At 36.4% G+C, this 19853-nt stretch overlaps 2 protein-coding genes across 2 annotated transcripts; both read left to right on the forward strand.

Annotated features, from left to right (window-relative positions):
- Positions 1–2515: 2515 nt before the first annotated feature.
- Positions 2516–6419, forward strand: LOC103450974 (receptor-like cytosolic serine/threonine-protein kinase RBK2). The gene is made up of 9 exons (XM_008390385.4): positions 2516–2764; positions 3414–3520; positions 3635–4018; positions 4170–4421; positions 4511–4668; positions 5228–5307; positions 5389–5524; positions 5618–5767; positions 5903–6419. The coding sequence occupies exons 1-9, from the start codon at positions 2727–2729 to the stop codon at positions 6071–6073; spliced, it is 1476 nt and encodes a 491-aa protein (XP_008388607.2). The 5' UTR covers positions 2516–2726; the 3' UTR covers positions 6074–6419.
- Positions 6420–8273: 1854 nt separating this feature from the next.
- On the forward strand, positions 8274–15083 carry LOC103450976 (autophagy-related protein 18h-like). Its single transcript, XM_008390387.4, has 9 exons — positions 8274–8839; positions 10024–10476; positions 10788–11228; positions 11503–11748; positions 11842–12630; positions 12714–12889; positions 13328–13458; positions 13554–14066; positions 14690–15083. The coding sequence occupies exons 1-9, from the start codon at positions 8645–8647 to the stop codon at positions 14692–14694; spliced, it is 2949 nt and encodes a 982-aa protein (XP_008388609.2). The 5' UTR covers positions 8274–8644; the 3' UTR covers positions 14695–15083.
- Positions 15084–19853: the final 4770 nt, after the last annotated feature.

The raw sequence follows: 19853 nt of genomic DNA on the forward strand, positions 1-19853 counted from the left end.
TTCGGTCTATGATACAATATTTATATAAATAAAAACTTATGTACTTACATGTCATGTAAGTCATTCTGCTTTCGGACACCGCCTCTTCTCTGCCTCTTCGTAAAGAATGAATATTCATATTATATTTCGTGTAGGTCACGAAGTATTATTTTATTGACCCTATTGGGGTTGTCTTGCAATGGGACAACACAACATTCTTCCATAATCTCATATTATGTCGTTTTGGGGTCTCTCACTCCCTTTACATTGGGGATCATATTTCTTTTGCTCAATAGCCCTTGTTTTTTTCTCTATATACTCCCAATCCCCTAGTGTAATCAAAACTTTCATAATATAGCGTACCTTTAATTCCAAAAGAAAATTTATTTATCTAATTAATCTTGTTTTCTAGGTGATTGCAAATTAAAGATGTAATTTCCATTGAACTCATAACTGCTTGGTCTTTTAATTTCTAGTATTAAAGAGGTAATTTTAATTATGTTTATGCTTAAAGTTGGTGAGCACATACCATTTATATGTTAGTGCATCTCAAAAAATAAATAAATTGCCGTCTTAAAATTGTATTTTGCATATTCATGGGTCAATTTAAAGAGAAAAAAAAATTACAATCAAACCAACCCTTCCTATTTGGTTTTTATACAAACAATGGTGGGAAGAGGGAAGCAATAATATAAGGCCATCGGCAAATACTTCTAATCAAATTGAGCTACAAACTTTTTAAATTTGATTAATTTTTTTTTTTCATTATTTGTATCCATACTTCTTTCTCTTCTCTAATTTGAAATTAGTGTTGGGTAACATTAGGTAGACTAAATTTGCAAATTAAATGATGTATTACGAATAAGAAAATAAGCATGTTAATAACAGCAAAGTAATAATTCAATCATCAACTTCCTTGTCTTTCTTTTAATTTGTATTGTTTTTTAGTCGTCAACAAATTTGTCATTTAATAAGAAGCGACTACATTCAAATAAAAAAAATTGCCCAAAACTGATACTAAGGTTGTTCAACACGTGTCAAGTATAAGATAAGCGCTCAACTCAAACACTTTTCTGTTTAGTAGAAGGCTTATTATATTAGCACCCCACAAATTGTTGAATAAACCTCACATACTTAATATACCCCACATTTACTTTTTCAATTAAAAACTATCTTAATACACCCCACTTCCTTCCCCATAATACCCTCACACCCCACATTCTTAATATACACATTATATTTTCTACACACACCCCACATTTCTCAAATCTTATAACACTCATTTTTATTTTGCCAAATGATTTCAAACTATCTGAATGTTAGTTTGCCGAATGATTTCAAAAAATATTTAGGTTCATTTGAACGTTTTTCAATAACAATAATAATGATTTCAAAGCTTTCGAAACACCGATTTCGTGTTCCATTTGTCAAAAATTATTTTTCTCAATCAACATGTATGTAGTTTCATTGCTTAGGGTTTTATTCAACAATGGAGAATGAGAGGGGTTTTGATAGTTGAAACGATAAATAATACGTTAAAATGATTTGTGGTGTATTTAAATTTTATTTTTTATTTTTTAAACCTAATAAGGTCAAAATTGTCATTACATAGTAGAATAAATTAGTCATTAATATTAAATTTTATTGTGGGATGCATTCAACATTTTGTGGGGTGCTAATATAAAAAGCGTTAGTAGAATACTATTAGAGATAGTGTTTGTTCTCTCCAACATAAGTGGAAAAGCACATCGAGAAGTCCATGAATAAATTTCTCGAGAACAATTATAGAAGTCCAAATCAATTGGTATAATTTTTACCCCAATTATAATATATCAATCTATTTATGTAACTTATAGGAATATTTAGAATTCTTCCCCTTCATCTAGGTAATGTTACCAAAACATAAAAGTTTGTGTATGGAATGAATAACAAGAAATGCATAAAGAGAAATGTTAAGGGGCTCTCTGCAAATGTGATTCTCTATGGATTCTCTGGTACCTAACAATTTAACGTCAATTTTTCTACCAACATTATAAACATTGTGTCATAAACATGAAGCGGCAGAGAGTTCATCCCCCTCTTTATAGAATATCCTTACCATTTCTCAATATAAATTTCAAATATTTTTGGTCAAAACTGAAAAAACAAATTACGAAGCCCCCTAAATTGAAAACTTTGGCATCTTAATTGTGCAATAGTGGAGATATCTCAGAAACCAAGGCCTTTATAATAAATTCTGCGCAAAACCCCAAAAAATGTTTTATTAACACCACGACCAACGTCCTCTCTCTCTCTCTCTCTCTCTCTCTCTCTGCGTGTCTGAAAGTTTCTCACTTGGATTTAAGGTTGTGAGCAGAATTCGCTGTCGAAATCTCAACACTTGTCAGTAACCCAGTTCGACACAGCAGCGACTGTTTCGGAACGATGCAAAAAACACATTGAAACCGAAAACCATACAGTGTCAAACAGGAGAGAGAGAGAGAGAGAGAGAGAGAGAGAGAGAGAGAGAGAGAGAGAGAGAGAGAGAATGAGATGAGACTCTGTTCAAACATTTAGCTTCTGGATTCCTTTCTTTATCAATATGGATAGCAACAACCAGATTTTTATAGCTTAAAAGATCAGAGAGATTGGTTTATAAATTTGCAGGGTCTCCTTTGTTGAAGAAAGCAGAGATATTGGTTTATAAATTTGCAGGGCCTCCTTTGTTGAAGAAAGCAGCACTCTCTGTGTATCTGGTGGGAGTGTTGATGGCGAATGGTGAAGTGCAAGGACCTTATTGTTCATGGTATGCCTGCTTTCTCCTTCATGTTCCCTCATTTGGTTTTTTTTTTCCTGTGTTTTTACTTTTATTTATTTCAAAATTATCTTTTTGATGATATTGAGCGGAACTTCTGGGGTTTGTGGATTTTGTATGCCAATGTGAAAAAGTTTGGTTTTTGCTGCATCCGAGATAGAATTTTTATTTTTTTTTAGAATTTTCTTCTGATCTTTTCTATTGATTGTTGTGGTGGGTTTTTTTGGTTTTCAATGTTATACTTGCATAAATGTATATGGCTGTTTTAAATAACGGAAGCCTTGGCGCAAAATCGAGCGGAGCGCGTCCTACGATTCAACCGACTCCACTTAGTGGGATAAGGCTTGATTGTTGTATATATATCTGTGTGTGTATATACGTACTTTTTCTGTGTTTGTTTGAGTTTTTAAGCAAATGGGTTCTATGGACTTTCAATCTCTGTGCAAGCAATGGCAATGAATGGTCTAAAGTTTTTACCTTTTCGGCATTTGAGGAAGTTGGTAAACTTTTATTACCTTAACAAAAAGGTTTATGATATATATGGAAATATAATCTTTGAGGGGATTTCTTAGCCTTTTAAGTCCGTCGTTTATCGTGAATTCAGATTTTTTTGCCAATATTTTTGTTAATTTCTATCCAGGGGAGCTGGAAAGGAAACCGAAAACTTGTCACTGAAGGTCCCAAATGAGATTTCTAAGGTGAAACAGAGAAAACAGAAAGTTCTACTTACTTCTGCTTCTGCCCAAGGTAGACCTTGTAGATTTGAGATGTTTAATTATCTGTTCTCGTGATTTGAGATGTTTAATTATCTGTTTTCGTGTTCTAATTCTTACGTCGTAATGCTCGGTTTCTTGTTTGTAGATTTGAGGTATAACGACATAGAAAAAGAGAAGGAGGATGTCCAAACTCCTAGAGGAGTTTTAGAAGCTTGCGTGAGAGGCTTTGAATCCGAGACTAGTACTTCCGAAAACAGCACGACTGAAAATGGCACGAGTGAGTCATCAGTGCGTTGTTCAAGTTCGAATTCACTTTCTCACTGGCGCAAGTTCTTTAAACAATGGAGTAAAAGATCGCTTAAGCGCTTAGCCTCCTTCCCTCCGCTTGGTGTGCCGAAGATATCATCACGAAGAAGAATCAGGAGTGCAAGAGAGGATCCAGCATTAACTAATATATACAACTTCAAGTCTTCGTTGGTGAACTTTACCAGCTCTGAGCTCCAAAAGGCGACCGATAATTTTAACAGTGGTCAGTAACTACCTCCAGATATTAAGACCTACTATCCAATTCCGATATTTGGACTCATATGTTTACCATTAATCGCAGAATTCGCAAAACTGGGGAAATTTTAATTTCATTTTGATTATGACATTTTTTCCGTGGTTCCTATTTCTTGCAGAAAACCAAATTGGAAAGGGTGGTTATTCAGAAGTTTACAGGGGTTGTTTGAAAAGTGGGCAGCTAATAGCAGTCAAGCGGCTGACGAAAGGAACAGCAGATGAGAAAACAGCAGGCTTTCTATCTGAACTTGGCATTATAGCTCATGTTGATCATCCTAATGCCGCTAAGTTAATTGGATGTTGCGTTGAAGGAGGAATGTACCTCGTTTTTGAATTATCTTCACTTGGGAGTTTAGGATCGCTCCTGCACAGTATGTGCATGATCAGTGGATTCCTGTTCTTAGTTTTAAACTGCTTATCGGTTTATGCGTTTTGTTTTTAAGTCATCTGCATATTCCAGGTCCGAAGGCTAACAAACTTGATTGGAGTAAAAGATACAAAATTGCTTTGGGGACAGCAGATGGTCTGCTATACCTTCATGAGAGTTGCCAAAGGCGAATCATTCATAGAGATATCAAAGCCGATAATATTCTGCTCACAGAGGATTTTGTGCCTCAGGTATTTTCCAAGTTTCACAACTAAAATTACTCAAACATTGAAACCTGAAAAACTTCCGATTTCCAATTTCCCGGTTTATTTTGTAGAGTTTACAATATGCTAACAAGTTTAGCTACATATTATAGTTAGATATGCTTTCAAATGTATAAGCCTAGCCAAGGGTGAACTTTACAGTCATGAGATAAATAAGGTCACAAGATTAAGGATATGCTTTCAAATGTATAATCATAAAGAATTTTAAGGAATCTCGATACTTATTTGCTCTGTTCTAAGCACACAAAAGCACATAATACTTTGTCGAGCTTTCATTAGCTTGCTTACTCAGGCTCTGTCTGGTGTTTCTTATTATGCTAACACAGACTGTGTTTTACATCTTTTCCTCTTGGAGTTCGCTCTGTTTGCCTCTTTCATATTGACAAAGAGAAATTGACACCACTATATATGAATCATATTGGCCTTCTCGTATGCTAATTGCTGACCGCACACGGACCCAAACTAGGTGTCCTTTTCGTTTCTCTATATAATCAACTTACTGATTAGTATAGCCAATTCATGCTAGATATGTGATTTCGGGCTTGCAAAGTGGCTCCCCAAACAATGGACTCATCACAATGTCTCTAAATCTGAAGGCACATTCGGGTATGTGATGTAAACTGTTTCATTTCCTATAAATTACTCTCTTTATATTTCAAATCTTCATTTTGTACCCTTAAATGGCAGGTATTTTGCTCCCGAGTATTTCATGCATGGAATAGTAGATGAAAAAACCGATGTTTATTCTTTTGGAGTCCTACTCTTGGAGCTTATAACCGGGCGTCCAGCTTTGGATGATCTTCAGAACAGCCTTGTTCTTTGGGTAAGTTTGCTTCTGCATAATTAGAAAAATAACATCTATTGTTGTCGATATATACAAGCACTTAGCTGGATGTAATTTTTTACTCCGTTGTAGGCAAAGCCTTTGCTTGATAACAATGAGATCAAGGAGCTTGTTGATCCTAATATTGGCGACAACTATGACCAGAAAGAGATGGATCACATGATTTTGACAGCGGCTTTATGCATCGAGCAGTCTTCTATTCTACGTCCTCGCATGAGTCAGGCACGTAAAAATTTCAGACTGATATCCCATTATTTTTCTGAGTTACCTTGTTTCATGAAGTTCAGCCTCCTAGTATCGCTACAATGTTTGAGATGCATGGATAGCGGGATGATGACGTGTTTTGGTTTGGTGCAGGTTGTGGTGCTGCTGAGAGGCGATGAATACGTATCCAAATGTGCAAAAGAGTCGAAAAGGAGGTCCATACAAAGAACATACTCGGAAGAACTACTGGATGCACAAGAGTACAATTCAACAAAGTATCTGGGCGATCTCAACCGACACAAGCAGGTCGCTTTTGGTTCTTGAGATAGGCGGATAGAACATTTAAACAATGTTAATTCTAGCTGCTCTCATAGACTTATCAGTTTCCGGGGTGCTTGCAATCCCCATGGAAATCGAGAAAGTGATTGAGAACAGTGCTGCTAGCCATTTATGTCGAAAAACAGCATCACCGGCATGTTTCTGATGGCCCCGAAAATGATCAAGTATGCACAACTGCATTGCAAGTTCAAGTCGGATGCGCGAAATATGAAAACCCCAGGATGTACTTGTTTAAACTGCACGTATAAAGAATTTCCTGTTATATGTCTGCTTGAGAATTACTTTTGTTTGGACTTTTGGAAGAAAAATTTCAACTTCATGGGTTCTTCAACTCTCCTGAATGAGGTCAACATTGAACTACTCTGATTTACGTGAATGCAGTTTGGAATAGAGGCGAGTATATTGTCCTAATCAACTGGCCAAACCCGCAAACTATAATGGACTTTTGATAAAAAACATTTTCACTTTTGTTTGTGGGTCGTTAAACATGCACCATATCTAAAATATAATGGAGGAGGATTCTTTACCCTTCTATTCTCATCTCATTCCATCTCCTCTTCTCACACGTTATTTTTTGTCTTATTATCTCTATAAAAAAATTAATAAAAAATGTTAATATGACTTAACCGTGACCGTTCAAATAGGAGGGCATGAAAGGGTAGAGAGATTAGGAGGATAGAGAATCCTCCTCCAAATATAATTGGGTTACCATAAACGGCCTGACCCAATACAATCTAGACACAATTTCTTATCTAGATGTATTTTCGCATTTTTTTAAATTTTCAACTAATTTTTATGTATTCAATTACTACTACGGTCTAATAGTATTCTTTTTTACTGGTAAGAGATGTTTTACGTTTGATTCCCGTCAAAGTTAAATTTGAACTACATTATTACTAAGCTTCCGATACATAAAAAATCACGTCTCGATTTCATAGAAGTCCGCATCCGAGACTCATTTTGTTCAAAAATAAAGAAAAATAGAAAAATAGAAAAACAAACGTGTAAAGTGTAATGGTTCGGCGTCTCGGCTTAAGATATTCTCGTTCCTTGTCGTAAAGTAACCAATGTCCCCCTATTTTTCAAATTATTTTATCCCTCACGTTAAGCCTACAATTCAGAGGGCCCCACCCCACCCCCCAAAAAAAAAATTAATGCTTCAAATAGGATGCAAAAAGACTATTTTGACCACCATAATGTGCAGGCTACCCACTCCAGATCCAACCATATGATAAGTTGACAAGTAAATTTACTCAAATTTTATGTTCAAGAATAAAAGTAATAAAAGTAATATGCATACTCTATTTAATCCACCAATCAAAGTAATATTCGAATTTAGGTTGGCTAAGTCGAGTCTCTGTTCAAGATAGAGAATCATTTGTATAGAACAGAATCAGGCTAGTTTTCTTTTGTTCTTTTGTTTTGGGCTGTTTAGCCTCGTTGTTTAACCAAAAAAAGTAATATTTGTATTTTTATGTTATTACGAGCAAATAAATAAAAAATATCGGAAAAAAATATATATAAACGTGTAAGAGATAATGTACCAAATCAAACAAGATCTTTTTTCAGGGAATCATAGGGATCCCATGATCGTTCATTGTACATTATGCGGTCTGAGATCATTTCAAAATTTAAAATTTAAAACTAAATATAAATAGTACCTAATGAAAACTGACCGTACGATGTATGATGAACGGTCCCGATCACCATCACGAGATCCCTAAGATCCCTAGGAAAAGGATCCGACGAGGAACATCTTCCAAAATTAAGGGATACTCATAATTCAGACTTGTTTGGGAGTGCTTTTTAAAAGACAGAAAAACGTTTTTGGTGAAATTGATCTTGGGTTCCAAAAATATTTTAAGTTCTTTTTATTAATAATTGATTTCAATTATTTTAAAAACACTTACAAACAAATCCTCGTATTTATTCGTATATATAATCTTATCACAAGTCGATGACGTAATAAATCTTAAATAATTATAACAACACGTGACATTGTAACTTGTTCTAAAAACACGTGACACCGTAACAATAATGGTACGATACTCGAGAATCTCTTCATTTATACCTTATCATCTCCTTTTGCGTTTTGGGTAAGAAAGCGCGTGAGGGCAAAATCGTAAAGTCAGGTAAATAATTTTCATTTCGCATTAAATTTGCAGGGGTGCCGGCGAAATTATCCAAATCCCAGCGGGACAAATTGACATTTCCCGAGTTAGCATACTGTGCAATTAACACCAAGCAACACACACAAGACGGACTCCAAAAGCAAATTAAAAAATTTAAAAAAATTAAAAAGCCAGAGAGGGGGACAGAAAATCAAAGCGAACGAAACGAACCGTCTCCGTTTCCAGGTCAAAATCCAACCACCGCGGGCACCGCCACCGGAACCACCATAAACGAAGTCGTTCCCCGCCCCTGCTGCTGCACCGGACTATCTTTTATGCTATTGGTGATCGCAGTAAGTCGGCGACTTCCCTCGGCGGTGGGGACCTCTCCTTCAGGTGAATCTCCGGTGGCCGGTTGCATTCTCCCGGGACTTGTTGCTTGACTATGAAGAAGAACCGAAACGGCGGCACCAAGGTTGTTCAGAGTAATCATCATCAACACGCCAATAACAATGGCTTCCTTCCGAATTCTCTCAAATTCATTTCTTCTTGCATTAAAACTGCATCTTCCGGCGTAAGGTCGGGCGCCGCCTCCGTCGCAGCCTCCATCTCCGTCGATTCTCACGATTGCCGAGACCAGGTTTAATTTTATTTTTTTTAATTTAGAATTTCATTTATTTTCGTATGTTTCTTGATTATGATGCTTTTGGAATACGATTATAGGATTAGCGATTGCTTTGTGTGGAATTTTGGTTGATTTTTGTTTGGTTGCACGGAAAATTGGAGAGTGGGATTGAAAGTGAAACTTACTAAATTTGGGGGAGAAAACATAGAAATTTGAAAGTTTACGGAGTTTTGAATTTTTGTTTTGTTTTGGTTGTGAACTTGTGAGTTAATGTGGGTGAAATTTTAGTCCGTTCTGGTTAGTGAGGAAAACGAGTGACAGAGAGTGAAATGAAGAGTTCGGGCTTTGTGCTTGGCGGCTGAGAAAAGTTCAGGACAAAGATGTGAAATGTGAGGGGAAGTTTGAATTTTTCGACCGGTCTGGATTTTTGGCTCTAAAAATTTGAATTTTCTGAAGTTTGTACATGCTTTGTTGAGCAGGGTTGTTTTTGTAAGAAGTAATGTTTTCAACTAGTTTAGTAGTCTGAGGAGGGGTGGAATTAATGAAGTCCTGGTTAATTAATTAATGTAGAAGTTGAAATATGACCAATTTTATGATGCGTATTAATATGAAATTTAAGAATGTGGACTGATGATATCAACTTTGGAAGATTGCAATCATCATAACTTACTGAAGTGATCAAATTGATAATCGTATAATTAGTGAAGTATATGGTGTAACATAATTAAGTACACTGTCTTGAGGTTTTGATGTTCTTCAAAGAAGAATCCAATTAATGTCCATTGGATCATTACCATTTCAGAAGTAGCATATACGCGTAAGAAATCGGAGGGGTATTTTATGCCCAAATTCAGCAATCAACTGAGAATTTAATTGTATGTGTTTCGTGCTCTGAGATGGTTGAATAGATTTGAGCTGTGAGTGGTTGAAAAATTGTGAGTCACAGAATTATTTTGAAGATGCTTTAGCATCTCGTTGCTTAAAAGTAATTATTTTTTTTAAGGGGCATTATGTACACATTCAACATTTTCTACAGCCAAATCCTTTGTTTTCCTTTTGATTGTGAAGTGCAATTGATTTAACGGGTTCCATTAACTTCTTTACACTGTTATTACATGTATCAGTGTGATTCTTTTTTTTTTTTTTTTTTTTTGTTGAGAAAGATGTATCAGTGTGATTTAACTTATTGTGGCAAACAGGTGTTGTGGGCTTGCTTCGACAAAGTAGAGCTTGGTCCATCTTCCTTCAAACATGTTCTGCTACTTGGTTATTCCAATGGATTTCAAGTCCTTGATGTTGAAGATGCCTCTAATTTCAGTGAACTTGTCTCAAGGCATGATGATCCAGTTACATTTTTACAGATGCAGCCCCTGCCTGCAAAGTGTGAGGGTCATGAAGGATTCAGATCCTCACATCCTATACTCATGGTTGTTGCATGTGATGAAAAGAGCTCAGGTATGATGCAAACAGGGAGAGATGGGTTGGCCAATGGTCATTCTGAGCCCCAAACAGGAAACTCTGCTTTGTCTCCTACAGCTGTTCGGTTTTATTCGCTAAGGTCTTGTAGTTATGTTCATGTTCTAAGATTCCGTTCAACTGTGTATATGGTTAGATGCAGTCCTCAAGTAGTAGCTGTGGGTCTTGCATCACAAGTAAGCATTGCGTATCCCATGTTTTCACTGTTTTTATACGCATTTAGGAATGAATTGTTTTTCCAGCAAACTGTAAGAGGCTGAATAACTTAGATGTTTTCTGGGTGTGTGCGTGTTTGTGGAAGTCACCATGTTCCTGTGTAACAAATCAGAAGAATTAGACTGGATGGTTGCAGGCTACTGGTTTCACTCATTCACTGGGGAAGCTACATCATTTAAATATGAATGTTATATAATTATTATTACTAAATAGGTAATGAAGTATTCAAACATGTCTTTAAGTCCCTTATGTTTTCTAATTTTTCTGGCAGATATACTGCTTCGATGCTGTCACCCTTGAGAACAAATTCAGTGTCCTTACTTATCCTGTCCCCCAGTTGGGAGTTCAAGGACTGGTTGGGGTCAATATCGGGTATGGTCCCATGGCTGTTGGTCCCAGGTGGTTGGCTTATGCTTCCAACAACCCTCTGATGTCAAACACAGGCCGCCTCAGTCCTCAAAGTCTTACTCCACCTGGTGTAAGTCCATCAACTTCGCCAAGTAGTGGAAGTCTGATGGCTCGATATGCAATGGAATCTAGTAAACAGTTAGCTTCCGGGTTACTTAATCTTGGAGACATGGGTTACAAAACTTTGTCCAAGTACTATCAAGATCTAACACCAGATGGTTCTAGCTCTCCTGTGTCATCAAATTCTAGCTGGAAAGTTGGGAGGGTTGTATCACATTCAACCGAGACAGATATTGCTGGAATTGTAATTATTCTTTTTAGCTGAAAGTTATATTTTAATCTCACTCTGGAATCATCATTGTTTCAGTATACTTACAAGAAGAGAAAAGATTTTGGTTATGTTTCATTTTCTTGAGACAATCTGTTTGAGTGATCGCATGAGAATAAGGATCTTCTGACGTGGTCAATGTTTTCAGCAGTTTAGAAAAATACTAAATAGCATAGGGGTTGTGGTTTATTTTTATTACCTTGAGCAATTTTGCTTGAACCATATTTACTTAGTGAAATGGCCTTTGCAGGTTGTTATAAAAGACTTTGTTTCCAGAGCTGTTGTGTCACAATTCAGGGCACATACCAGTCCCATTTCTGCCCTGTGTTTTGACCCAAGTGGGACTCTTCTAGTTACTGCCTCAATACATGGAAACAATATAAACATTTTTCGAATAATGCCATCCTGCTCGCGTAATGGATCATGCACTCAGGGCTTTGACTGGACTTCTTCGCATGTGCACCTTTACAAACTACATCGTGGCATAACCTCTGCTGTAAGTTTTGGTCGTTTGTTGTTTCATCTTAGGCTATTACCATTATGTTCCTTATGTTAATGTGGCTTCTTTTTCCCTGTGCTTATTATACAGGTGATCCAAGACATTTGTTTTAGTCCATACAGTCAATGGATTACAATTGTTACATCCAGGGGAACTAGCCATATTTTTGCTTTATCTCCCTTCGGTGGTGACACTGTTTTGCAAATACAAAATTCCCATGTTGACAGACCTACTCTTTCAACGGTTCCATCTGCACCATGGTGGTTTACTCCATATTTCACAAGAAGTCAGCAAACCTTTTCTCCACCTCCGGCAGCTACCCTTTCTGTGGTTAGCAGAATAAAAAATAACTCCGGGTGGCTCAACACTGTTAGTAATGCAGCATCTTCTGCAGCAGGAAAAGGTTCCTTTCGATCTGGGGCTGTTGCCGCTGTATTCCATAGTTCTGTACCTGATGGTCTGCAATCTTTCCATGCAAAGGTCACTGCATTGGAGCACTTATTGGCTTATACTGCTTCTGGTCATGTAATTCAGTATAAACTACTGCCTTCATTGGGAGGAGAGGCAGGCGATTCTGTTTCAGGAGCAGGGCCAGGTTCTTCAGTTCAGATACAGGATGAAGATTTGCGAGTGAAAGTTGAATCTCTTCATTTCTTGGATGTTTGCCGAAGAAATGATTGGCCTGAAAGAGAGGAAGGCATTTCTGGGATTATACTTGAGAAACAAGACGATATTGACAGAATTGATAGTTCTGACTGTGATGACAATGATGTTGAGGATAAGGAGTTGGCAAAACCCCTTGAACGATCTCACATGTACCTCTCTAATGCTGAGGTTCAGATCAATTCTGGAAGGATTCCAATCTGGCAAAAGTCTAAGGTACCTTTTAAATTTTGACAGTGAGATCTCTTAGCTTATCACCATTGTCAAACATGTTTGTGATCCTTTCATTTATGTCTTAGATATATTTCTATACAATGAGTCCGTCTGCTGCTGGTGAGCTAAATTTTGGTAAAGATCTTACCGGCGGAGAGATGGAAATAGAGAAGGTTCCTGTTCACGAGGTTGAAATGAGGCGGAAATATTTGCTACCTGTTGTTCATCCTTTTCATAGGTTTCAGTCTGACTGGAATGGCAGGTAATATTGCTGCTGTGTTAATGTTAAAATGAACATGAATTTGCACCTTGTAGCATTTTGTACGAATCCATCTTGCATCTTTTTTCTTGCTCCTGGAGGTTGTTGAGCTTCCTTGAAAATTTGCATCTTTGCATGTCATATGTGATTTGTGTTTGTGGTTCTATATGGTTTGATGACCTTTTCTGAGAGGCCAGAGGTTTCTTGGACATGTTTTTTTTAAATAACAATTAAAAAGTATCGGAAATAGTACTTTTGAATGTTTTAATTTTTAAACATTGATTGAATTTATTGGGGTAGGTCTCGGGTTCGAGACTTGGGAGCAGCCTCTCCATAAATGGGGGTAAGGCTAGCCGACATTCACCTCTCCCAGACCCTGCGTAAAGCGGGAGCCTTGTGCACTGGGTACGACCTATTGAATTTATTGGGGGCTTTATGCAGGCATCTAATTGGAGGAGGATGCTCGAGTTCATCTTCTGATTCTCACAAAGATAAAGAAAAGTTTCAGGAAAATTCTGGTAGTTCTGGTGAGAATTTGACACCTATAGGCTCAGCTGAAAACCCAAATGCTGGTAAGAATTCTGGTATTTCTGATGTAATATTATTATTGTTTTATGAGTACAAGAGGATTTTCTAATGCAACCTTTTTTCTTTAACGAATGGTTAGGTGATTATCCATTTATTCTCCAACCTGGAAATGGTCAGAATGGCGAAAAAAGAGGGAGATCATTTTCGGTATCACCTCACATGAACTATATCTCCACAAAGAAAAATATTACCTCAGTATCCCTGAAACAACCTACCTCAGGTGTTTCTCTTGGTGACGATAGTAATTTTTCAAATAGTCTATCCACTTTAACAAGCAGCTCCCTTTCAGCTGATAGAACTATTGCAACAAAGGTTCAGTCGGTGAATAGTGGTGGGGCCAGTGAAGGTTCCAATGTAGGTTCTAACCGTTCTGATCTGAGTATGAACATGCTCGATGAGGGACCAGTACACAAATCACCGGATTTTGAGCCATTTTTCCAAGAGGGGTATTGCAAAGCATCACCTCTGAGCAACTTTCGTGAGTCGACTGAAGTTGTAACTGATGTTGACAGCCCCTGTGATAGGGAGAAAAGCGAGGAAGATGATGACAATGACGACATGCTTGGTGGTGTATTTGCCTTCTCCGAGGAAGGTGAGATTACGACACATTTATCACTTGATCACTTCTTTTAATTAGAAGTTGTCTCATTTATGGAATGTTTACAACTGAAGATGGATGCTTCTGAGTACTGACCGTTGATTTGAACTTGTTATATTGTGTTTACTATGGAGCAATCACGTTTTCTACTGAATTTCACTAATACTTCGTTGACTTCTCATTCATGTTCTAACACCTTATGCACTTCTTGATTTCCCTCTCTTGTGGGATGTTAGGTACACTATGTTTGGGTATAGTACATTTTAGACCGTACGGTTTCTTAGACTAAATAAGTTATCCTTGTCAGACTGGGCGGGAATGTTGTATAGATGTTGAGCAGTCACGTAGTATTACATAACTACTCTAATGGGATCATATATCGGTCAAGTAAAGTTCTCCAAACATGTTGCGTTGAGATATTTGTAATGACAGTTGTGTATATTAACATTAGATTAAGGATTTATCGCCTTTCATGTTCATGTGTTATATATCTTTATATGTTATTTTATTGTGAGTAGCTTTACAATCAACGGAACCTGATGGAACAGGCATGTAGCTTTCCCCTGTTGGGAAATTGGATCTGTAAGCCATTGACGCTTCCATGCTTTCCGTTTCAGGATGATGTACCTTCCGGTTCTCAAATTGCACTGCAGTAATCGGACTCCTTTCGTTATTATCCACGAGTATTGTAAAAAGGTTTGCTCAAAGCTCGGCCAGATGCCCGTATTGAAATTTAATTGATGAAGTTTCAGGTTGTTTCTTTTCGACACCGGAAACGCTACTGACTAATTGATACAAGTGATATAATCTTTGGCTCGTCGCCGTTGTAGTGCCGCCGGGGCAAATGCCTGGTACTTCCCTTCTAATTCTCATTGTACATGTAAATTGAGATTCATAAGTAGAAATGATTTGTGTGGACAGGTTCTTTTATGTGTTGTATAATTTACATTGTTTATTCTTCAATGAAAAGAAAAAAAAAAGAATAAAGGAAAATTTAAAGAGAACATATAATATACAGATTGCATTAATTTTATGATTAGTTTCTGTACAAATTGCATGGAAAGGTTGCTCTATTTGACTGAAAAAGTCGTAGGTTCGAGTCGTGAAAACAGTCTCTTTGCAAAGCAAGGGCAAGACTGCGTACGATAGACGTTCTTCTTTTCTTCTAACCCTTGCAAAGTGGAAAGTTTTGTTGGCTTAGGGTAGTCATTTTTTTCCGCACAAATGGCATTTTCTTTGGTCCGGAAGAAGTTGAAAGTTTAGTTATTTGGATGGTAATCGTAAAAATCCATTGGACTAAATAAAAGGACCTAATTTTTTTTCGAAAAATAAAAGTACCTAATTAGCAATGGCCTTTTTGCAGTCTTGTGGGCCTATAATTTTGTCAGGAGATAAACTTACCGACACGGAGAAGAATGCCATTGTGGCTGTTTTTCAACCCGGTTAGATATTGTAATGTGTTTTAGCTTTTAATCATAACTTTGCATAATATACCATCACACTGGTATCCCGTTGTAAAGAAGTTACTAGAGTTTAGAGGTTAAGAGCTCGTTCAGCGCCTATGGTTGTATTGGATGTCATTCATAAAATTTAAGGTATATAGAAGGTGGAGGTGAATGATTTTTCATTTTGAGAGAATTAGGAGATTAGACACGGATGAAATTTATTCCTTCTAATCCTGTCATTTTGGGGGGAATTCAAAGAGATAACGAGTAATCTATCTCTTACTTTCAATTTTGACACAATTCTTTTTAGTTCTTCCCTCAACATATTCTAAAACCAATGAGTGACCTAACCGGATTCAGTCCAGCACACCAAACGAGCCAAAAAGTAAATAAATTATTGATCGAGAAAAAGTTCCAACTCGAAATAGATAAGGATGGAAACATAGGCACAAGATCGCTCCTGTAGAGCTGTAGTATGGGTTTGTGTGTTTATGGTGTGCATATGCTTTTGTTTCGAGGAGGACAAACAAAAGAAAAATATTGTTGAAAGACTTGTGGCCATTTTTCAAGCTTTCCCAATCAGTGAGATGCACCACCATAATTTCAATCAAATCTTCTGTTGATGTACAATTCTTTGGTATTATTTAAAATTTTGTCTTTTATGACCTTAATATCAAGGAAAAAAATTTCAATGTGCCAGACCATGTTTTCAGTGTCCGGAAATCTCTCCATATAAAGAGGAAGTTTTTTTTTTGGGGGGGGAGAGAATGGAGAATGGGGTGGTCCCTCATTTTATACTTACAAATCTCCCTACCAAATATTGTGATCCAAATTTAATTGGGGGATTTACCATTACTGTAATATTTCAGTCTAATCATGTAAATTAGTTTACATATTTATGTTTAGACTGGTTGAACGCTACATGATTGAATTGAATAGTGTGATTGTATAAAGAAGCCATAAGGGGAGTTAGGGTTTGGGGCCCTGTGACATTGGAACCCCATGACATGCTCGGTCGGGTTGAAAACGGTCTAGGGTTTTGTCCTTTGAGGTATTAAAAGGGGTGAAAGTACTTCACTTGCCACGAGAGGAGTATGAACCCGTGACATGGAAGTCTCTTCTAATGGGTGCAAAAAGCAATATCGTCGGTAGGACAGGGGCTAAGGCTAATAATCGTGACAATGAAATTTCTCTCAATTATTCTAGGAAATTTGGCCGTTATATATGACAATTACAAATCTATTTTGCTTGGAACAGAAAAGTCAACACAACTGATATAATCAAAACGGAGCGTAACAAGTAAAATCTTTAACGGATAACTTTCAGTTACATATTATCACATCAATCGTATTGCTTCACATGATATATATATATATATTACACAAACATTTTAGACATTTCAAGTGTTCTCTGTTTTTGTCCTATTAGGGCTCGTTTGGATGTGCTTTTAAAATGACTAAAAGCGCTTTTAGAGAAAATATTTTTAGTTTTTTTTTTTCAGGATTTACTAATATTTTTACTAATGATTGTTTCTAAAAATATTTTCACCAGAAGCGCTTTAAGTCATTTTAAAAGCACATCCAAACGAGGTTTTAGTCGTGTTGGTTTTCCAATCTCATCAAGAGGGATTTGTAATTGTCGGACAATTACCCATATTCTAAGTATGTGGCTAGTTTTGAGTTCGCTACTTACCATTTAAAGCAAACCTAATCCTAACAATGTTGTATGCTTTAAGGGGAAGCTTTTGGATCACCAATTCATTGAAGCTTTTAGGTATGGGAATTGGATAACTTACCATTGCCATGGCCAATGGCCAACTCACTAAAGAACTTTCATGAACAACAATGGTTGTACAAAGTGCTTTTTTCTTTCTTTCTTTGGGAAATAAGGTTGTAGAAAGTGTTTGTTGGTAAGCAACAGTTGAACGAAATTGGGTCAAGGCAAAAGACTTTATAATTCACGCGAGGCCCCACGGTAATTCTCCATTCAATCCATTTGGGAATTGTATATGTGAAAAGATGTCACAGAGTCGCCAGTGGATTTGAACTTTGATTGAATTTGAAGGGTATAGAATATTGAAGATTGAATGAAAAATTCTCAAAGAAAGAATTAGATCAGATCGAAGCTTATCCAGATTCCAAAGTCATAGGTTTCCAACCAAGTTGATCATCACCAAAGGGATTTGTACACATTGACGTTAATCCTAATGGAAAGAGTTCAACTTCGGATTTCATTGTTCGAAACTTAAGGATTTGGCAATTTGGATCACTCAAATTGAATATGACGGTCCCCATTAATTGATTTCGTTGACCCACCTCACATAAACCAAGAGCTCCGATTTCTCTTTCACACAAATCAATGACTCCAATCAATTTCTTAGTCCTTAGGATCCGGACACTAAAATTCGGAGAAAAATTCAATCCTAATTGAGCCACAAAAGATAGACATCATTCTTGAACTATGGAATGGTATATGTTTCAAACTTGTTGATATGATTATAAGGAAAATTGTTGGATTATTCACTTTGACATACTCATTCTTATTTAGTAATAATAGTTCGATACGCGTGTATAAATTATTTTTTTTGTCAGTATTTTTTGTAAATTTTGTCTACTTATAGTATCAAACTATGATTGCACTAAATGATACTTCTTCTAGAAAACGAGTCAAGCGATATTCATGTTGTGAATCTTATCATGAAAGCATTCTCATTTTTCACAAAACCCTAATAAAAAATAATTTCCCATTTGAATGAAATCATGCTAACGCAGCCATTGCAAGAGAGAGAAAAAAAGGACTCAATGGATGACAAACTTGCAAACCTATATCCTTCGTAGCCACATGACTTAATTTTCTTACATAACATAATATGCCGATTTAAAGTACAGTCGCATTAGCGTCCCGGTTAATATAAGTCCTCACTTGCAACATGCTACATGTAGATGACAAAATTCACCTTCAACCCAATGAACTATGCCTCAAAATTTGTGACACTTGTGCAAACAAAACAAATGCAGCCAAAATCCCATCTATACATTGTCTACCCCTACACAATGCCTTGAGCTACCGACACGTGTCCTATGCGAGCAAAGATTATCCTCCCCTAATCACCCCTCTTAATCTTAATCCTAGATAAATGGCAGAGAAATGACGTTTAAAATTGAAAGATCAACTGAAACCACATGGTTTGTGGAAGGAGCAGGACTAAAACAATCAATATATAATATGCAATTGGCAGAGAGAGGCCTTTGTGCTGAATGAATTGTCCCTAGTTATCTCATACTACCCAATGATCGATACGAACGGCAGCTGCCAATCAAACTGCAACAACACAAACAACCAACAAAGACATGACCAACATCGATTTAATTATAAAGAATCTTAAAAAAAATTGAGAGATCAATGTTAAATATTGATGCAAGTGCAAACGAAAGGTGGAGTGGTTAACATAAAGTATGCTTTTTATTTGAGAATCCAGACAACAAAAGTCCATTACTTTATTAGAATCCAAAATTTCGTCTTCTCACTTGAAGATTAACGATACATATATAAAGAGTAGATATCAAAATGCTAAATATATTCATTTGTTATTCCTTTTTTTATATCAAATTGAAAATTAGTTATCATATAATTTTTTATCACTGAATGACCAATAAAACATTTCAGTAACTTTGTTATACCAAGTTTAATACTTTATTATACTAACTTCTATAAATTAAAATCTTGGTGCTTAGAAATGTTAAAATTTCGCTTTTATTGTTAATGTGATGAGTAATAACTTATTATTATTTTTATTTTACGAAAAGACAAAATCTATCCAAAATCCTAGTTAAAATCCAGAAGATATGGATGCAACAATATTGTCTGAGGTCACTTTCCCATCATGTCACTTGAATTTGACTCAAATGTGGGTAAGCTTTCTCTTCAGTTAAAACAGTGAGTGTATTTTTGTGACTTGTGAGCACTAAAATCTCTCTTTATCTCTTCATATAATCTCAAATATGTTTGCTTAAAAGCAAAAGAGAAAACTCGATTCATGAAATAAAATGTGAGTGAGAGAGGAGAAAAATTTGTGTAGGATACCCAGACTACGTCATTTGCAATCGTGGGTATGCTCTCCTAAAAATTTAACTTCCTATATTTTGGTTTTATTCAACACCCATCCATACCGGTTCTATTCAATGTGATAGATGACCTAATGTGACAGTCCTACTAAAATTTTTTACGGGAGAGAGATAAATAATTACTTAAAGAAAAATAAGGGGAAGGTGAATGGTACATGGCATGAGGTTTTGGATCTTGTGGTGCTTTTAAAAGGAAAAAAATGGAAAGAGAA

The sequence above is a fragment of the Malus domestica genome, chromosome 12, assembly GCF_042453785.1.
Source record: "Malus domestica chromosome 12, GDT2T_hap1".
Lineage (NCBI taxonomy): Eukaryota > Viridiplantae > Streptophyta > Magnoliopsida > Rosales > Rosaceae > Malus > Malus domestica.